Raw genomic sequence first — 21,517 nt, forward strand, 5'->3', positions numbered from 1 at the left:
GGGCTGGGACAGGCTGTCCTGGTGGCACACCAGCTCTCGGCAGCCTCCAAGCCACAGCTGCTGGGCCAAAGCCACGGTTCCAGCTGCTGGCTCCCTGCCTGTCCTGCCGCACTACACAGCATCGCGCTGCGGGCAGGACAGAGCAGGGCAGGGCAGGCTCTGGGACCGCTGGCCTGGGGCTCTCCGTTGATGGCGTCTTAATCTGTTTTCCTTTGCAGCAGGAGGGAGCAGCAGCAGCAGCAGGAGGAGGATGGGGCTGCCCTGGCCCTTTGCTCTACGGCGCACCCCGGCCGCTGCCCAGGCACCAGGGCAGGCGGGCTCCGGCTGCAGCAGGGCGCTCTTTGGGCAGCCCCTGGCAGCCCTCTGTGGGGAGGACAACACGCTGCCCCGGCCCATCCAGGTAAGCCAGCCTGGACACGGGGTCCCCAGCCCCCCACTCAGTCCACAGGCAGCGTCCCCTGGCTCCAGGTACTGGGGAATTGGGCTCTCTGCCCATGGCTCACGCTTCTCTGCTCCCAGCCCCTTTGCAGGAGGACAGAGCCCAGCCTGGGGAAGAGCGCTGGCCATGGCCACCGCTGCTGCAGGGCAGCTCCTCAGCCAAGCCACTGTCCTGCATCTCTTGCAGGAGCTGCTGGCTGTCCTGCACCAGGAAGGACCGACGACGGAGGGGATATTCCGCAGAGCTGCCGGCGGCACAGAACTTCGGCAGCTACGCGAGGCCCTGGACCGCGGCACGGAAGTCGATGTGGGAAGCCAGCCTGCACTGCTGCTGGCCGTCATCTTGAAGGTGAGCGCTTCTGAGCTGCAGCTGGAGGAGCTCCTGGCTGGCCTGCAGCGTTCAAAGGCTCACCTGCAGCCCTTGGCATTGCAGGAATTCCTGCGAAGCATCCCCACCAAGCTCCTCGTCATCGACCTCTACGAGGACTGGATGGCAGCCATGGAGAGGGCCAGCAAGCAGGCCAAGGTGGAGGAGCTGAAAGCGTAAGCGTGGGCAGCCGCCGGCCTGTTGAGCAGGGACCGGGAGAGTTCTGGGACCTGCCTGCAAAGGCATGGGTTCCTCAGAAAGCTGTCTTTTCGGGCAGCTGCAAAGCTGTGCAACACGGCTGCTGGCTCCCACCCGCCTGGGGCCAGCTGCAGGGACGGCTGTGGGCACCCTCTGCTTCATCAGCCTTGTCTTCCTCTTCCCTCAGGGTGGCTGACAAGTTGCCTGTGGCCAATCTCCTCCTCCTGAAGCGGCTGATGGCCCTGCTGCAGCACATCGGCCACAACGCAGCCACCAGCAGAATGAGCTGCAGCAACCTGGCCATCTGCATCGGGCCCAACCTGCTGAGCCCACCCAACGAGGACCTGCTCCCGCTGCAGGCCATGCTGGCAGTGACCGAGAAGGTACGCCCTACCCAGCAGCCGGCTGCTGCCTTCCCGGCCCATCGGAGCTTGGCTGTTGAGAGGTCCCTGGCTGCCTCCTCCCTTGAGCCAGGGCTGGTGGGCTGGATGCCTGGAAGAGCAACCCCCAGCCGCAGCCACCTGCGCAGACGAAGGGTCAGCAGTGGGAAAGGCTGCTTGACATGTCTGCAGGCACCTGGCTTGAGACCAAGGCTTTCATGTCTGCAGGTGAACGTGCTGGTGGAGTTCCTCATTGAAAACTGCGGGGACATCTTTGGGGGGGAGGTGGCCGGCCTCTCCCCTCCATCAGCCGAGGAGGTGCCAGCACCCATGGACAGGCGCACAGGTAGGAGGAGGGGCTGAGGCTTGTCACAGACACTGGGGCTCGGGATGCCAGAAACCTCAACGTTGAGGAGACAAGCGGTGTAGGGCTTGGCTGGGCGTTGCTTGAGATGTTCTTGACTTCCAAGAAGTCGCGCTGCTGCACGTGCTTTTGCTTTCCAGAGCTGCAGTGCGAAGAGCAAAGTGGCCCTGCAGGCACAGCAGACACCCAGCGTCCGGCAGAAGCCTTTCTGGATGCAGACGCCTCTCTGCTGGACATCGACAGAGGAGCTGGGGGAGACACAGGGGCAGGGCCCAAAGCGGCAGAGGTACGGCAGCTCCACAGACACTGGGACAACATGTCTCAAGTGGGACAGTAATTTCCCAGGAGGCCAAGCAGCCGCTGGGCCTCCTCCTGGCAGCCGCTCTCTTGTGCCTTTGGGGCTCCTCCTCTCCCCCCAGCGTGGTACGTGTTAAGGAAAACTGGAAAGGCTGTTTCTGGAATGCATTTCATGAAGTATGATCTGCTTCATCAAACAAAACATACCTACAAAACACCCACAAAAGGACAGAAGGGAGTAGCTGTCACCTTGAGAGGGCTTTTGCTCAGATCCTATTCCATCGCAGCTTCATCAAGTCTAGGCTGCAGTGGCTGGACTGTGCAAAATGTGCATGATGCAAACCAGCATCTCCTCTGTAGAGCTAAGATGGCAATTTGGCAGTCAGGCCCTCACTACCCCAGGCCCTTACTTGCCACCCGTTACCTCCCACGTTTCTGGTTTAGGCACCTCCAGATTTGCCTCCAGCCACCCCCGAGGGCACGGCAGAGTCCCCGGCATGCCTGCAACAACTGACCAGCCTGCCCCAGGAAACCAGGTAGGAAGAGCTCCCCTTGCCTGACCTGAGAGCTCACTGCAGGGGCTTGGGGCTTTCCCCCTCTCATCACGCTGTGGGGTGGAAAGTTTTTCAGGATCCCACCAGGAGAAGGAAAACTCGAGACAAAGAAAGAGAAAAGAAATCTGGGCAGAGGAGAGGGACAGCACAGCAAAAATAAAACGGAGAAGAGAGGAAATGACTTTGCGGGCCCAAACCTGAGAAAATTCAGGAAGGTGCAGCACGTCAGGAAGGCCAGGTGCGTACCAGGCGCTGCTGCCCATCTTTCCCGAGTCTGAACACGGCCCTAAGTCAGCCCAGCTGGCTGGCAAGGGCCGGCGAGGGCTGGTGCTGAGCAGGGTTTGGGATGAGCCCCACGGCAGCTCCCCAGGGGCTCCCCATCGAGCCCTGCTGCGTGGCACAGGGGCACTGTCAGCATCCCTGCGCACGCACAGCTCCCTAGGGAGGTCACCCCTGGGGAGAAGGCCCCTAGTGGAGGCCAGCAAGAGCTCTCCCTTCTGGGCCATGAGGAATTCCTCAGAAACAGTGTCCTCCAAAGAAGGGGGAACCAAATCCTGCCTCTTCCTGCCTCTGGGGGCTTAGCAGAGCTTTCTGACTCTGTCGTTGCAGGTGCTGACTGACTTTCACCGGCTGAACCGCTGTGACTCCTGGGCCCTCGCAGCTGGTGTTGACAATAAAAGAATCTTTTCCCTCTCCTGACCGTGTCTGCCATCGTGTCTTCCGGAGTGAGGAGCTCTTGTGCTGGGAAGGACCCTCGGGGAGGAGTTTGGGATCATCCCTTGCCCCAGCACCCTTTCCAGCGGGCATCGGGGCTGAGTTGAGGAGCTTTAGGAGGAAAAGCAAAGCACAGAGCCACACAGGAGGGTGGGGTTGGAAGGGACCCGTGGAGGTCCTCTGGGCCAAGCCCTCTGCTCCAGCACGCTCATCTAGAGCAGGTTGCAGAGAACTGTGTGCCCTTGGCCTTTGAAGATCTGCAAGGACAGAGAGCCCACAACCTCCTCGGACAACCTTTGCCAGCATGGGACCACTCTGGGGGGGAACATTTGCCATTTCAATCTCTTCTTTCACTGTACCACATTCCAGAACAGCCATGACATGACCAGCTCAGGCTTGAAACCAAGTGCTGTGGCCGGCCTTCAGGGCCAGCAGGGACTGGGGGCCAGAGGGGAAGTGTTTTAGGGACGGATCGTGGGGGCCGGAGGGAGGGTTTGAGGGACGGACGCCGAGGAAGGCCTCATCCCTGCAGAGATGGCTCAGGCCCAGGGCCTGTCTTAAGGTTCAGTCTTAGTGTTAGGGCTTAAGGTTATATCTTAGGGTTAAGTCTTAGGCTTCATTCTTAGGGTTAGGTTTTAAGGTTAAGTCTTCAGGTTAAGTCTTAAAATTTATCTTAGGGATAAGTCTTTGGGTTAAGTCTTAATATTTAAGTGTTAAGGTTAAGTCTTTAGGTCAAGTCTTAAGGTTAAGTCTTAAAGTTAACTCTTAAGTTTAAGACTTATGGATTGAGTCTTGGGGTTAACTATAAAGTTTAATGCTTAAGTTTAAGTCTTAGGGTTAACCCTTAAGAGTTAAGTCTTGGGGATAAGTCTTAGGGATAACTCTTTGGGTTAAGTCTTAAAATTTAAGTCTTAGGGTTATGACTTTAGGGTCAAGTTTTAAGGTTATGTCTTAGGCTTAATTCTCAGGGTTAAGTCTTAAGGTTGAGCCTTAAGTTTAAGTCATAAGGTTAAGTCTTAGGGTGAAGTCTTAGGGTTAAATCATGAGTGTAAATCTTAAGGTTAAGTTTTAAGGTTAAATCTTTAAGGTTAAGTCTTGGGGTTAAGTCTTAATGGTACATCTTAAAGTTAAGTCTTAGCGAATGCTTAATAGTCTTAGGGTTAAATCTCAGGGTTAAGTCTCAAGGTAAAGTGTCAACGTTAAGTATCAGGGTTAAGTCGTAACGTTGTCTCTTAAGGTTCAATCTTAGTGTTAAGTCTTAAGGCTTTATCTTAGGGTTAAACGTTAGGGTTCAGTCTTAGGGTTAAGTTTTAAGGTGAAGTCTTTATGTTAAGCCTTAGGGTTAAGTCTTAAAATTTAAGTCTTAAGCTTAAGTCTTAGGGTTAAGTTTTAGGGTTACGTCTTAATGTTATGTCTTAAATTTAAGTCTTAATTTTAAGTCTTAGGGCTAAGCCTTATGGTTGTCTTAAGTTCAAGTCTTATGTATTGAGCCTTAGAGTTAAGTCTACATCTTAATTCTTAAGTTTAAGTCTTTGAGTTAACTCCTAGAGTTAAGTCTTAGAGTTAAGTCTTGGGCATAAGTCTTAGGATTAAGTTTTAAGATTAAGTCTTAGGGTTAAGTCTCAGTGTTAAGTCAGAGGGATGAGTGGTGAATTAATCTTAAAATTTAAGTCTTAGGGTTATGACTTAGGGTTAAGTCTTAAGGTTAAGTCTTAGCGTTAATTCTGAGGGTTAAGTCCTAAAGTTAAGTCTTAAGGTTGAGCCTTAAGTTTAAGTCATAGGGTTAAGTTTTTAGTGTAAATCTTAAGGTTACGTTTTAAGGTTAAGTCTTAGGGTTAAGTCTTGAGGTTAAGTCTTAATGGTACATCTTAAAGTTAAGTCTTAGCATTAAGACAGGGTTAAACCTCAGGGTTAAATCGCAAGGTAAAGTCTCAAGGTTAAGTCTCAGGGTTAAGTCGTCAGGTTGTTTCTTAGGGTTCAGTCTTAGGGTTAAGTTTTAAAGTTAAACTATAGGTTAAGTCTTAGGGTTAAGTTTTAAGGTGAAGTCTCAGGATTATGTCTTAGGGTTAAGTCTAGAGTTAAGTCTTAATGTTCTAAGGTGAAGTCTTTGTGTTAAGTCTCAGGGTTTAAGTCTTAAATTTAAGTCTTAAGCTTAAGTCTTAGGGTTAAGTTTTAGGGTTACGTCTTAATGTTATGTCTTAAATTTAAGTCTTAATTTTAAGTCTTAGGGCTAAGTCTTATGGTTGTCTTAAGTTCACGTCTTATGTATTGAGACTTAGAGTTAAGTCTAAATTTTAATTCTTAAGTTTAAGTCTTAGAGTAAACTCCTAGTGTTAAGTCTTAGAGTTAAGTCTTGGGCATAAGTCTTAGGATTAAGTTTTAAGATTAAGTCTTAGGTTTAAGTCTCAGTGTTAAGTCAGAGGGATGAGTGGTGAATTAATCTTAAAATTTAAGTCTTAGGGTTATGACTTAGGGTTAAGTCTTAAGGTTAAGTCTTAGCGTTAATTCTGAGGGTTAAGTCCTAAAGTCAAGTCTTAAGGTTGAGCCTTAAGTTTAAGTCATAGGGTTAAGTCTTAGGGTTCAGTCTTAGGGTTAAGTTTTAAAGTTAAACTTTAGGTTAAGTCTTAGGGTTAAGTCTCAAGATTGTGTCTTAGGGTTAAGTCTAGAGTTAAGTCTTTATGTTCTAAGGCGAAGTCTTAGGGTTAAGTCTTAAATTTAAGTCTTAAGGTTAAGTCTTAAGTTTACATCTTATAGACTGAGTCTTAGGGTTAAATCTGAATTTTAAGTCTTAGGGTTAAGTATTAAGGGTAAGTCTGAGGTTTAAGTCTCAGGGTTAAGTCTTAGGATTTAAGTCTTAAGTTTAAGTGTTAAATTTAAGTCTTAATGTTAAGCCTTAGGGTGTAAGTCTTAACATTAACTTTTAAATTTAAGTCTTAAGGTTAAGTCCCAAGTTTAAATCTTAAGGTTAAGTCTTAGGGTTAATGTTAGAGTTAACTCTCAGGGTTAAACCTTAAGGTTGAGTCTTAAGTCTTAGAGATAGGTCTTAGGCTTAAGGCATAGGCTTACGTCATAGGGTTAAGTCTTAAGGTTATGTCTTAAAATTCAGACTTAGGGTTAGGTCATACCTAACATAGGGTTAGGTAATGACTAGAAATTCAAAAACAGCCATGCTATTGCCCATGTTCCAGAAACACGTCTGTTCTGGCTGTTGCAAAGGCCCCAGCAATGTCCATAACTTACAGCCAATTAAATTCTTCTGTAAAAATTGTGTTAGGTTCCAATGAAGAATTAACGGGTCGTATGAAAAATGGTAAACAGCTTCTGAAGTGCTGCTTCTTTGTGTCTTGCAGATGAGTAATACTGCAGCATCACACTGAGGCCAATAAGGTGCTCCCCTTCCATCTTCCCAAGCTGGGAACTACTCTCTACAGGATAGTATCAAAGTATACGCACATTTTAAAGTTAGGATAAACACTCTGAATTATTAACAATTAATGTTTTGCTCATATTACAGCAGTTATCCAGCTAGAGAGCACAGTGTAAGGTTTACAACCACTATTTCACAAGAAAGTACATCTAAACATACCTTAATAAGCTGGGCCAGAGAAAGAGATGCGGAAGAGTCGCCAATCTATTCAGAAAAATTAAACACATGTTCAAGTTCTGCATACAATCAGAACATAGCAAGAGTTCACCCCTACTGCTGTATGAAAGCCTGCGCTATAGCCTCTGAGCATCACTGAAAGAGCCACCTCCAAGCCAGTGGAATTTGTATTTGTTCAAAACAAAGTCCAAACCTTAAACAGCTTTACGTATGCCTACGTTGTTAATGGGAAGAAACTAAAGTAACCAACCCCTCCTGAGATCAATCTATCGCTCAGGATACCTCAGAGGGGGACCCTTGCCAAATGCTCACAACTGCTTAAAAGACGGAGGGTTAAGGAAGCTGTCCATTTTCAGCTCAAAAGGATCTAAAAAAAATATTTCCGTTTATTTGAGAAGGAAGTGTCACTACAGGAAACATTGCCAGTGCAGTTTATAAATTAATCAGTTAATAGCTCAACATTTTCTAAATGCACACAGGCACGGTTCATGAGCGCAGCATAGTTTTTGCGCTGTCTTTCATTTACTTTCATTAGACCCCAAGTTCATGAATTTCTAGGTTAAGTTATCCTAAGAGCTTACAAAGTGATCAGATCCCGTGACCTAGAGCTCGTGTAATGCCTCACACCATTCGAGTGAAGAAAAAGCAGTTATACTTACAGATGAAAACCAAACACCACCACAAAGTAATGTTTGTACTATGAGGGCTATTTTGAAATGCATTGTTGCACGTAGCATTCCACCCAAGGGCCAAATGGAGATCTAGGCCATCACTAGTCAAGTATCTCCTCGCGTTACTTATTCATGTCTTAGCAGCAGAACGACAGTGTTTTCTGAACTGAAGAAAAATGCTGCCCCTTTTCCAAATGTAAATTCAAAGTGGTGGTGTACTGAAGGGTGGCACCAAGTTCAGTGGTGCAAACCTTGAACCTGCAAGCTCTAAAAATGAGCCCACATTATCTGTACAACACACAGTCATACAAGAAATGTTCTAGCCTATTCAGTACGAAATGCAATGCGTTACTAGGCACAAATACCACTGCTCACATTAGCACCGTGCAAAAGTTGGCATTGCTCAGTTTTCACTATGCTGAATCAAATACATTGGATTTACAGCATACACTGTGTTTCACTGGAAAGTATGTTTTTATATATATATTACAAATATTATATATAAAACATTTATATTTTATATATATAAAAGAATTAGTACAAGGCTACATTTCTTAGGCTTAGGTGCAGCATGCAGAAAAAAGTTTCAGCTTGTGTTTTTACATACCTCTTTTGATGTTCTACTCGCTGGCTCAGTTTGACTTCTAGAAGAAGAAAGATGATCAGAACTTAAAATAAAGCACTCGTAACCAACATAAAGCCGTGAAAACAGTTTATAAAACCTGAGCACCAAAACACCGTGTTCTGATAGTCTTATGAATATGGAAATTTATTTCTATACATAAAGTGTGCTCTCCTGGTACATTCAGTGCAACTGAAATAAAACCCCAAATCCCATTCCTTCTTTGTCCCCAATTACTCTAAGATACAGAATACAGCAGTGCAAGAAGAAGTCCTCACATATTTTCTTTCTTCTCTCTAAGTCTCAAAACGATGAAGACTGTGCTACACTTTTCTGTTCTTAAATAGTCAGCCATCCAAATATGAAGGCACCTTCAGGCAATCTGTATAGCCCCACCATCACAAACAGGTACCAGATAGAGCACTTTGGTTTCTACACTCCCCTGACAAAACAAGAACAGGTGTCTGTAGAAAAGTGCTTCTTTGTGGAGGCCCAAGCACTGTGTTCAGGTACCCACCATCCTCTAGCCTAAAGTGACTACCAATAGCAGTAGAAACATCACCTGAAAGCAGTTCCAAGGATTTTCTGTGGTCGAGGAGGCCTGTGTTAAAAAAATAAGGAAAAAAGCCTGGATTACCAGAATTTGCTTTAAGATCATCTTGAACATGCTACAATATTTTAGGAAACACTTATGGCACACAAGCCCTTGCCGAGATTCCACATACTCATTGGTCTGTACCTGCATGCTACTCATGAATCACACATGCAACCGTCCATCAGTTAACAAACAATTCATACATCATCCAAAGCGTCCCACGAGCAGAGGCAACCCAAAGGCTGCTGTGCAAGTCCTGCACAAATAGAAAGGCTCATACTTCCTGCCACTGCTACACCACCACCAGGCTCGCAAGTACAGCCACGTACCTCCTGAACATGAGGAAGTGCGAGGAAACGCTTTAGATTACCACACCATGGTTTCTCCATCCACTTGCCTTGAGGAAGATACTACAAGGTGACTAACGCATTTCTGAAGGCCTCTCCACCGTGACACCATGCGTTCATCATTCCCAAACACTAACGACTCTACCAGTTGTTTCCACAATGTTTCCAGCTGAAGGAAGAGAAAGCTAACCTGCCCGATCCATTTGCAACTTTAGGAGAGCAGCGGCATACATCCCTGATCCCCACGGGCAGGTATTTCTTGGATCTTTGATGCTAGGGGCACCTAGCCTCTCATTTTAGGGCAGCATTCCAACACCAGGAGAGGGTGCCATCCAACCAGAAACCGAGGCGATATTGACAAGACAGCACTAAGCATCCCCATCTAAATTAACCCCCCAAACCAGGCCATGTTTAGAAGCACAGTGCTGTGGCATCCAGAAAGCCTTGGCAGCGCCTGAAAGCACTGCAACACCTACTGCAGTAATATGCCCAAAGCTTACAGGAGAGCCACATAAATTCAGGGGGTTTTGCTTGCAGATGCTTCATGGGTACTAGGATGCTGCGGTACTGTTTGTTTGAGACACGCTGTAACTCGCCAGTACACTTTATGTATTGAGAACTAACATTAGAAAGACATGGCAAAACCACAAGTCAATAGTATCTACTAATGGTGGAGGAGAGGTCTGTCTTGAAGAAGCCTTGAAAACATGACCATTCAAACCATGCTGATGCAGCTGATACAGAACTGGACTGGACGAATACATCGATGACAGCGATAATGCTGTAGTCAGGCTTACATTTGAGTATCTGCAATTGTAATCAGATTCTCTGTCCTCCATAAATCTGAGGAATACAGCAGTAATACCTGGAGCACAGAGAGCAGCTTAGGCTGAAAACAAACTTAGAAAGGTAACTACTAACATTTGGGAATGTGCTCAACTGCTTTCTGAGCTTCAGGTTTGGAAAAGATCAACTGTTCCTTCACCGTCCTGGCACAAAAGGCAATACGCTTTAGGATGTTGTTCTTTTTCTCTTGCCCGACGTAGACATTGTCTTTAGGAATCTAATAGGAAGCACTTAAGAATGAAACTTCTTGTTTGCATGGTTTGCCAGCTGGCCACTCTCAGTCCTTCCTCTGGAGACAGCATGCAGCCCCCACACACACACCCCCCTTTGGGGTGTAAGAATACCCTGCCCCCCTCCCCCAGACAAAGGAAGCAGTCAAACACGGAGACTCGGACTGCTGGCAGATGGGAACAAATCACAGGTTCACACTGCAATGTGTCTCTCCGTTTACTCTAAAAGCACTAAAAGCAAAAGCATACAATAAGGAATCTCTCTGCATAGAGGAAACAGGATGGAGAACTTGACTCTCAGAAAAACCAAGCCCAAGAACAAACCCAATTCAAACGTCTGAACAGTTACCACTGTTGGAGCTTGAATGCCACGTCCCAGCAGGCTGAAAAATCTAAGTCTGCTTTGGGACAGATACCTTCAAATCTGCCCTGTCACAACACAATTTAACAGCAGCTTTAACAAGAAAGATACAACCTGAATGCCTCCGTAAACTAACCGCCACAAAGAAGGTGAACGCACTGAAACCCCTCCCAAAGAACACAACGTGTTATGGCTACTTACCCAAGGTCTGTTTTGCCGGTAGCTTTAACTCCTCTGACGGGGACTCCCCTAACAGTTACCGATGAGTTCCCCGGAATCAGGGCATTATCATCTGTGTATTCTGGAAACAACATCAATACAGAGAAAGCATCAGTCAGTTTGTAAGAGTGATATTGACATGTCGTGACGTAGCACTTCAGGGAATCCCTTTACAGATACAAACCCAACATTTTACACACAGCGTCATGCTTTTATCGTCTCAGGTTACCTTTCCAGAAATCTTCAGGTCTGATAGTCAAACACAAGCAGCAAAATCTTTTCCATTTTTTTGGAATCGTTTCAATGCCAACAGCAAAATGGTCTCTAAAGTCACTAAAGCAGAGTCTGCTAAAGCATGAGGTTCTTTCCTGATCTCACTTACATTGCTTTTGCTCCTGTTAGCTTACAAAACCCTAGAACATGTCTCTATAACAGCGAGCACGGAAGAGGACACCCCCACCCTGCCTCCCACCTTTTCAAACACATCCCAACCATCCATTTTGCCTTCCCACCATCTTCAAAGAGAGTCCACCATCTCTTTCTTTTTTTTTCCCCCAGTGATGTTTAAAATCCTGTTTACTTTTAGCTTCTATTAGCATTGCTGCTATTACGAGATTTCCGTGATCACGCGGCCCCGAAAAATCTGAACAAGTTGGCCATCTTCACTCAAGGTTCACTGAAGGGTCTTTCCAAGATCACGTCACCATTTAGTCAGGACTCCTGCACCAAGTTATAAAACCCACGACCGTATCTCCACAGGGAAGATCTCCGAGAACCCCCTTTAGGCAGAACATCCTGGCCGAGTTCTTTCCTTCATCTTCTGAAGGTGACTTTAAGCACGTAGAGGCTGTTCAATAAAAACAGAAATTCACGGTTGTGTGTAAAACCCCAAAATCTCGCATACATGTGTATGACACTGAAATGTATTCCTTAGCTTTGCTCTGACAACCACTGGGGGATTTTTGCCTTTTCACAGGGAAGACACCCTTACAGAAGTTCCACTAAGTATCTGTGTCACAACCTGTACATCTGCCTCTACCTGCATGTCTATCTCTACCGCCGTATGACACGCGATCCCGTAACACCCCCAAGACCCCTAACACCGTGCTGTTAAGTCTCCTCACAGATACTCTCCTGAACATACTTTACCTATCTGCAGGTAAACAGCGTGCTTAGGTCCAACCACTTGAAAGGCTAGGGCCAAAGTTACAGTTACCGCAGCAGACATGTTATTCTGTTTAAGTTTTAATACATCAAACAGGAAGAGGGAAAAAACCTATGAGTACACATTGTAAAGAAAAGACTGTTGTGAGAATGTCACAGAACCACAGGAAAAAAAAAAGAAAAAAACCAAAACAAAACACCCGATAAAATTTGAATGTTTAAGGAATGGCAACGGTTTCCAAGTCTTTTTATTTCTGTCATATCCCAAAGTCTTTAATCACATGCAAGCTTTGCCAGATGGTAGATTACCAAACTGAAACAGCACGCTAAGTAATACGAAACCATTACCGTCTCTGAGAATCAAGCACCATTTCTGAGATTCAAAAGAACTTAGGGCTTCTCGAAGAACATTTCTAGGTATATTCACCATAAGTGATCTGCCATAAAACTTCAGTATTGCCCTGACACCGTTTAACACGCAGTACCAGGAAAAAAATGCACCGTTTGAAAGAAACGAAGAAATGATGCTCAATAACATCTGAATGAAAATGTCTTTGGTGTAGCAAAGAAGCTGTATTAGCAAGAAATGCCAAGTATACTTGAGACAGAACACCCGTCTACAAGATGGCTTTCCAGGGTCTGCATAGATTCTCACTCACAGATACACTCTTGATCCAAAACGTTGCTACTGAGCAGTTTCTGCAGCAGCCAAGCGCCACTTTGGCAATGCGGTGGAGTAAAAGTAGTTGAAGACAAATTTCAGTCACCAAACCCACTTTTTTCCCCTTCCAATTAGCCATCCACTCCTTTTCTATCACGTTCAGCCTTCTCTGCCGGGTTTCAAAGAAATCTGGCAGGTTTGTGATTACAAGGCATTGTCCCACATTTCCTTATCGTTTTACCTAGAAGGGTTCCCAGAAACCAAACCTCTTCCACGCGCGGTGCCGCACACGGACCCCGTACGCTGCTGTGCCTGGCTGCGCACACAGCCCTCACGCCAGCTGCCAGCGCACAACCACGGAAGAGCAGCTCTGAGGCCCCAGCACAAGTCACCGCTGCCGGCCACTGCCCAATCGCCTCACTGGCCACCTGCGCCACCGCCAGCCCGCCGGTCCCCGCATCCCGCGCCCGCCGCCCCCACGCACCTTCCATGGTCTAGGCGTTGGTGACCTGCAGGTCGCAGTGAGTCGCCTTCAGCCTCTCGCGGCCTGATCTGGCGCCTGAGGTCCTGTCACCGCCAGGCTTTCAATACCTGCTCTCCCCTCCTGTCACCCCCCAGGCTGTCCCCAGCAGCTGTCCTCTCCTGTACCCCCCCCCCCAGGCCTGTCCCCACCTACTGTCCCCTCCTGTCACCCTCCAGGCTGCCATTGCCTGCTGTCCCCTCCTGTCCCCCCCGGGCTGTCACTACCTGGTGGCATAAGCTACATAAGATAACAAGACAATAAGAAAAAAAAAAACCAAACCGAAAACCTGCTTTGGTGAACACCAAAACACCCATGACTTTCTCAGGCTCTTCACTACCCCACATGTGAGTCAAGGGACAGGGTCTCCCACAGGCTCTTTTGCGGGCACTTCCTGAAGACACCCCCACCCCCCAACCCCCACCCCACCCTGCTTTTCTACAAGTGCACAAAGAGGTTAAGAAGAGTTTCATGTCTAAGTTAAAGGAGGCAGTTTCTGAAATTAGCTTAGGTGAAAAAAGCAAGGTGGTGTATTCATGGATTTTCTCCTCTGCAAAGCCATGAAGAAAACATGAACCGCACTCCCCAAAGGCAAAGGAGCAAACTGAGGGAGAGCAGCTCACTGGCGCCTTTCAGAGCTTCAACAGTCTGGAGAAACGGGAAAAAAACCCATGCAAAGATAAAGAGCAGCCAAGATGCACTTTTATAAAATGCACATTGGGGCCTGTTCCAGATCTCAGAATGACTTTCAGTATTGCTTTGCATGACTATTAGACCAAGGCCTAAAGTGGCGTGCTAGCTTCTGCTTGCCGGGGCACGGTAAGATCACTCAAACGAGCGACAAGGTAACAAGTAAACACCAGAGGCAATAGCGGAGCTTACCGTTTCCCTCCACTGGTGACCAGCTGTACATAAACCAGCTTAACCAGCCTCCCTAAGGGTGGCTCTAAAGTCGCTGAAAAGGAAAAAAAAGAAGGTAAGTGCTTAGCCTGAAATGCAAAGGCACCATCTTGGCTCCCAGGCAGGTGGCACAGATGGCCCAACAGGGTCATGTGCCCACCTTCCAGGGAAGATAAAAAAAGCGCAGGACGTCTTAGTGGGGTGGGTTTGTTGCATCCTTTCCGTTTGCTGAAAGCCTGAGGAAGGATGTATTCCACGGTAGGACCGGTGGCACTTTAGACCTGAGGTTAAAAAAGTGCTGCACTTCAGTGACGCTCCCCAAGCTGCTTTCACCACCAAACAGAAAAAGATTTGCTTTCTCCAGTATGGTGGGAATGATACCATAAAGTCGGTCAGGGAGAAAAACCCTCTAAGACTTGCTTGCAAGTTTCAGAAGGCCGGCATTCTTTATGGCAGTGCTGGGAGCACGGGGGAATGTTTCCTCTGAGCGTGCTCACCCAGTTCCTCGAGGGTACGCACTATGGACAGCAGAGCACTTGCACACTCATAGCGCATTACACATGCATTTTCAGTCAGGCACGGGATGGGTTACAAGTTGCTTGCTTTAATGCAAACGAGCACACACCCTCAGACAGCACTGCTGAGGTTTTTTACTAGCTCCCCGTGCTCCCCAAGCGGGGCCTTGCCCTCTCTCGGGGGGCTATCTGAGTCAGAGGTCACGATCTCCCCCCACAACAATTACCTTTGTCCGAATTCCAACCAACATTCTGCGGATCGCAGCACTCTTATCGGCTTGTCTCCTCCTGCGACCACAACGTCCTCACCCAGAGGCTCTTTCTGCATCACTGAAGAGAACGCAGATCTTTTCCCCATCCATTCTTTGTTCCCCATCCTTCCCAAGGCTGACTCCCTGCATGAGAGGTCCCTTAATTCGTCACTTCTAACAGCTTTAGAGAGTCAGCTTGGCCTAACCTTTGTGCGCAGGTGTGTTTAACGTAGAGCTACACAGCAAATCAGAGCGTGGTAACCGGGGAGCTCAGACATCTTGTCCCTTTGCCGAGCCAGCAGCCTTCCCTTAACAGAATCCCTGGACATAAACGTATACACAGTGGAATCTATACAGTGGCATCAAACGTCCCGCCAGACACCACAACCTCTGTCCCTGGCATGGCCCAACTGCCCAGCACCACCAGACCACTCTGGCCCAAACACCATAAGGCAATGGTTCCCACCTGACAACAGCAAGTCGAGGAACATTTTTTTTTTTTTCCTAAATAGAGAGAGTTTTACTTCGTATGCTGCCGACTACATCAAATTATGTTTTGCTGGCTGACTGGATAGACAGCAAAGCTGAACTCCACATCAAATATAATCAAATCTATCAAGTATATCACATAATGGAATATATCAAATGCAGTTTCTTATATTGCAATAAAAGAAAATAGCATGCAATATGATAAAAGGAACCAGTGGCAGTTACTGTGAGCGATATGATAAAAGAGCAACAGGAGCGAAGCATCCATTTGTTATCCCAAAGTGTTAACGTGACTAAGGAAAGGAGACATCACCAATTAACACCCCAACAACACCCAGGCCCACCCTTCGGCTGGGAGCCCCCTTGCAGCCAGTGCCAGGAGTCCCTCGGGAGCTGGGAAATTCCCCTGGAGAAGGTACCAGGAAGGAATTCTCTTGCTGCTTCTCACCCTGCCCTGGCAGCCATGTGAGGCACAGCACAAGAGTTCTGCTCCCTGCTTTCTCTGGTGAGAAAATTGACACAGCACTTTTGAACTCATGGCCTGGGAAACCATGAACCAAAAAACATGGCCTGGGGAAGTGCAGGGCTGCTCCCCTGGAGAGGGTTCCAGAAGGAATTTTATTGCTACTTCTCACCATGTCCTTGCAGCCACGTCAGGCACAGCAGAGAAGTTGTGCACCCTGCTCTCTGTGGGGAGAAACTGGACACCTTTACACTGGCAATAATGCACAGCCCAAAAAACTCACCTTGACAAAGTGCAGCCCTGCTCCCCTGGAGAAGGTGGCAGGAAGGAATTCTCTTGCTGCTTCTCACCCTGCCCTGGCAGCCATGTCAGGCACAGCACAAATGTTCTGCTCCCTGCTTTCTGTGGTCAGAAAATGGACCCCTCACCTTTGAAATTGCGCAGAGCCCAAAAACCTCACCTTGGCAAACTGCAGCACTGCTCCCCTGGAGAAGGTGGCAGGAAGGAATTCTCTTGCTGCTTCTCACCCTGCCCTGGCAGCCATGTCAGGCACAGCACAAATGTTCTGCTCCCTGCTTTCTGTGGTCAGAAAATGGACCCCTCACCTTTGAAATTGCGCAGAGCCCAAAAACCTCACCTTGGCAAACTGCAGCACTGCTCCCCTGGAGAAGGTGGCAGGAAGGAATTCTCTTGCTGCTTCTCACCCTGCCCTGGCAGCCATGTCAGGCACAGCACAAAAGTGCTGCTCCCTGCTTTCCGTGGTGAGCAAAAATTAATCCCTCAGCGGTGCAGTCGTTAAGATCCAAAAAAAGTCCCTTTGGCAAAGTACAGCACTCCTCCCATAAAGAAGGTTCCAGGAAGGAATTCTCTTGCTGTTCTCACCCTGCCCTGGCAGCCATGTGAGGCACAGCACAAAAGTTCACCTCCCTACTTCCTGTGGTGAGAAATTTGACCCAAACATTTTGCACTCATGCAGAACCAGTGCTCACTTTGTGAAAGGGCAGCACTGCTCCCCTGGAGAAGGGGCCAGGAAGGAATCCTCTTGCTGTTTCTCACCCTGCCCTGGCACCCATGTGAGGAGCAGCACAGCACAAAAGTTCTGCTCCCTGCTTTCTGTGGTGAGCAAAACTGACCCTTCAGAGCTGCAGACCTTAAGAGCCAAAAAAAAATACATCTTGGGAAAGGGCAGCACTGTTCCCCTGGAGCAGGTGCCAGGAAGGAATTTTCTTGCTGTTTCTCACTCTGTCCTTGCAGCCATGTGAGGCACAGCACAAATGTTCTGCTCCCTAATAGCTGTGTTCTGAAAATGAACCCCTCACATTTGCAATCGTATAGAGCCAAAAAACCCCTCACCTTGACAAGTGCAGCACTGCTCCCCTGGAGAAGGTTCCAGGAAGAAACTCACTTGCTGTTTCTCACCGTGCCCTGGCCGCCATGTGAGGCACAGCAGAAAAGTGCTGCTCCCTGCTTTCTAAAGTTGGCAAAATTGACCGTTTATAGTTCTACTCATGTAGAGACAGGACTTTCTTATTCAAAAGCAAAACCCAAAAAGCCACGTAGCCGTGGGAAACCCTTTATCCTTCCGTGTGGCTGGTGACTTCCCATGGCTCTTCCGCAAGGCAGGAGAAACAACCATGAATTTGGAAGCCCACGTAAATTCAAGTACACTTAGTCCTCTGACAGTCACTACTTATGGGCCAGCAGTCCTCTCACCCCTCCACAGATCTGCCTCTTAGTCCTCTAGCAGTCATCCTCCATGGAGGGACCACAAGTCCTCCATACCTACCTACCAACTCACCAGAAATGAGTCAGACCACACCAGAAGTGACACTGCCTGACCTGCAGGAGATATACTAGGCCTGTAACGATGGTTTCAAGACAGAAAAAAACACCACCGTCCACCAGCACAGCAGAAAAACAACCAGAAGAAACTTGGTACACAAACCAGAGGCCCCCATGCAAACCCTACAAAGGCAAAATAGCTGAAAAAAGGCACTCTCCACACAAAAAAAAATATCACCACACAGAACACATGATAAAAATGCCATAACCCCAGGAACACAGGGCCAACAAACACAGGTTCTGTCCATAACAATAACACACTTTGACACTAACTCGCCTGACCTCTGGCACACCATAACCTTGTTGCCCCCAAACCACAGCACACTGTAGCCCTAAGGCAACACAAAATGGAACGCAAAGTCCCTGAAGATCTCCGCCAGGGCAAAAGCAAAGCACAGAGCCACACGGGAGGGTGGGGTTGGAAGGGACCCGTGGAGGTCCTCTGGGCCAAGCCCTCTGCTCCATCACGCTCACCTAGAGCAGGTCGCAGAGAAATGTGTGCCCTTGGCCTTTGAAGATCTGCAAGGACAGAGGCTGCACACCCTCCTTGGACAACCTCTGCCAGCATTTGACCGCTCTGGGGGGGAAAATTTGCCATTTCTATCTCTCATTTCACTGTACCACATTCCAGAACAGCCATGACATTACAAGCTCAGGCTTGAAAGCCAGTGCTGTGGCTGGCCTGAAATTCTGTCCCCGTATTTTTCATCCACTGGTAGCTAAAGGAGGACAAACAAGGATTTCTTTCAAAGGAGAACTTCTCTTTTCCTCTGTCCTACTTCTCTACCAGTGATCTGGATTCTGAGTGCTGTGCCACTGTCCTAATGGCCTGGAGAGGGATACTTCTTGTAGGACAGGGAGGAGGTGACAGTGGAGATCATCAGGCTGGGGAAGCTGAAGGAAAACGCAAGCAACTGGAGTTGCCTGGAGCAAGAGTGGCCAGCTTCAGAGCTAGGTCACCTCGTGTCCTCAGCTCCCATGCAGGAGCTGAACCACACACATGGACTGCAAAGCAGTGTGGCCCATAGAAAAAAATCTGCTTTTGGCTCGGGATCGCCCAGGGGCATTTAACTGCAATTCCGCCCTTGTCAGCAGGAAGGAAACATGCCCTGCAAGCACACACTGAGGCATGACACCTTCACCGGGGCTAAAGGGTACCTCAGGAGACCAACATGGGACCCCCCAGGGGCACCTGGATTGCTGGCTGGAGGATGGGTAGGTCAAAGGACCCTGATGGGAGCCCTGCAGGCTCCATACATTGGACCAACGGGCACCTTCCCTTGTCACACAGAGCATCCTCTCGGATGCTCTGGACAGTTTCTGGTAGATCTCTGGAGAAGAGCTTCCCCCCAGCCCTCTCCCATGGGCTTGCTCACCCCCGGTGCCCTTCCCAAGCACAGCCCCAGCAGGTGGATGCAACCGGCGTTGCAGGGAAGAGCAAGCAGCAGGCACACAGTCAGCACTGCAGGAAAGCTGGGACCCCAGACACCCACCCAGCCTCCCCAATCCCAGCCTGGCCCACAAGAGTGCCTTTATATCCCTTTCCCAGAAGTGCTGAATTCCCCTTCCAGCATTAGCCACTGGACCCACGCTGCTTCTTGCTGCAGTGTACAACAGCCAGCAGAGAACTTGCTACATGTCTCTGATGTCCTGCATTTTTCCTGAAAAGGGCGGGTGTGTAACTCTCTGCATCGCTTCTATTTGGAGCAAGGCATTGCTTAGGGTCAACAGTGAAACCAGACACGGGCCATCAAAAGCTGGCTACGGGTCCCTTCTTTGCCATGGTCATGGCCTACCCCACAAACTCGCCCCTGGCCGTGTTGGCCACCGGCTGGGTGAAGGTCATGGCTAACAGGGCAGGGGCTCCTGGGTGGTGCTCATCCAGCCCTGATCGCCAAGGGTGAAGCCTTAACACCCAGGTGGGATAAAGCCTTCCCAAGCAAGGGTGGTGCTCCAGGGGCACCACAATTCCTGCCGAAGCTCACCACACCTTTCATTTCCCTGTGGCGCCTGGCAGGACCCGAGCGGCTCTTTACTGCTGCTAGTCCCCCCGTCTTTTGGTAAAAATGGAAGTTTTTCCTCCCGGTGGGCCTGCTCCAATTCCAGCGCCTTGGGGCCTGAGGCCTAGCACGGCCTGTGTGCCAGAGGCCTTCCAACGGCTAGGCCGGCCTCCACCAAGAGGAGTCTGCCTCTAGCCACAATGGTCATCTCTAGGAAAAACAGCTTCTTTTATTGAGCGGGACCCTGTCAAAAAGCCAGGTGAAAGCGCTGGCCGCAGGCGCAGGGAGGTGGCCCTTGCCCCCTGCCCTGTCCTGCTCGGGGCTCCCCCGGGCAAGGCAGGGCCGGCCATACTGGAGAGGGCCCCAGCCCCGCCCCCGCAGGCCCCGCCCACTTTCCGTTGGGCTCAGACCGTTGGTCACGGGGAGCCCACGGCCACCACAGGCAGCAGGGCAGAGCTGTGCTGGCACGCAGCGGCGCTGGCAGGAGGCAGCCTCTGGCCCAGCAGCGCTGCCACAGCACCAGCACCCCGCTTCCCAGCCTCCCCGTCGCCGGCTGGGCCCCCTCCTCGCTGCACGGCCAGGGCCCTCCTCTCCCGGGCAGGATGGGCCAGGCCAGCTGCTGCTGCAGCTCCAGGTGGGCTCCCCCAGGGCTCGGGGACACGCGGGCACAGCTGGGCCACGCAGCACTGACGTTGCTCATGCCCGCCGCTCTCTGCTCTGCAGGGAGGCTCTCAGCGACGCCGAGCCGGTGCTGAGCGCAGACGTGCGGCTGACCCGGGGCCGCAAGAGGAGCCAGAGGCGCCTGCTCCTCCTCCACAAGGAACTGGTGGTCGCCAAGTTGCGGTAAGACCCTCAGAGCCCAGATCCTTCCCCCCAGCCCCGGCCCAGGGACACCCTGGCACCAGCCCCAGGCCCCGGCCCCTCGGTGCTGGAGGCACCAACGTCCGTCCCAAGGGCAGGTGGGGGACAGGGCTCTGCGCGTGGGGACCCAGCCCAAGGAGCCCCCCTCCAGCTCAGGGCCGGCTTCTGCTCTCTGCAGACATGGCACCAGCCTGCGCCCACAGCTCCGCCTGGCCCTGGACCAGCTGTGGGTGCTCAGCAGCGGGAAGGAGGCTGCGGGGCAGGAGGGACAGGAGGAGGAGGAGCAAGGCACCGATGAGGACAGCACCTCTGTCATCCTCGCCTGGCCCACCGGCTCCTGCATTGCCACTTTTGGGTGAGTCGTGGTCGGGCAGGAGAGCTTCCCAGCCGTGCCCACGCCATCCCGTGAAGACTGGCCTCTGCCTTGCGTGCAGAGCCTGGGCAGGGAGCAGGCAGCTCGGTGGCAGGGAGGGAGGGATGGGGGATGTTTCCCCATCCTGCATCCCCTCGTCACCTTTTGGCCCCCAGAAGGGAAGGGCAAATACAGCTGCTCAGGCAGGACAGAGCGACCCAGGGCTTGGACAGCGCCTCTGTCCTGCCCCACGGGGCAGGGCTGTGCAGGCCCCCACCTTTGCCCAGGGCTGGGGGCAGCAGGGCCTGACGCTGTCTCTCCTCTCTTTCTGCAGCTCCCAGGCACTGAAGGAGCTGTGGGTGGCCACGCTGCTGGGGTAAGCCGGGGGGGGGTGCTCCAGGAGAAGCTGGGCCCACGGGGGAACACAGCCCCCAGCTGGGGAAGGTGCCCCTGGGGCTGCAGGCAGCTCTCGCGCACAGCTGCCTGACAAGAGACAAGAGACGGCTTGGGGCTCACCCAGCTCTCTCCCTCTCCCTTCCCGGTGCACAGGACACCAGAAGGACGCACGGGAGCCCGCGTCACCCGCCTAACATCCATCAAGCTCCTGGAGAAGGAGCTGAGCCGCCGCCACGCCGTGAGTGTCTCTCTGCTCTGGACCCTGTCCCCAAGCACTGCTCCTGCAGCCGAGCAGC

General features: G+C 50.2%; 1 protein-coding gene across 1 annotated transcript; it reads left to right on the forward strand.

Annotated features, from left to right (window-relative positions):
* The first annotated feature begins 250 nt into the window (after positions 1–250).
* On the forward strand, positions 251–20,459 carry LOC129735040 (T-cell activation Rho GTPase-activating protein-like). The gene is made up of 6 exons (XM_055700419.1): positions 251–400; positions 626–787; positions 872–981; positions 1,191–1,326; positions 18,708–18,766; positions 20,336–20,459. Exons 1-6 carry the CDS (start codon positions 251–253, stop codon positions 20,457–20,459), a joined length of 741 nt encoding a protein of 246 aa, XP_055556394.1.
* The last annotated feature ends 1,058 nt before the right edge of the window (positions 20,460–21,517 follow it).

The sequence above is a fragment of the Falco cherrug genome, unplaced genomic scaffold (genome assembly GCF_023634085.1).
Source record: "Falco cherrug isolate bFalChe1 unplaced genomic scaffold, bFalChe1.pri scaffold_129, whole genome shotgun sequence".
NCBI classification, from domain to species: domain Eukaryota; kingdom Metazoa; phylum Chordata; class Aves; order Falconiformes; family Falconidae; genus Falco; species Falco cherrug.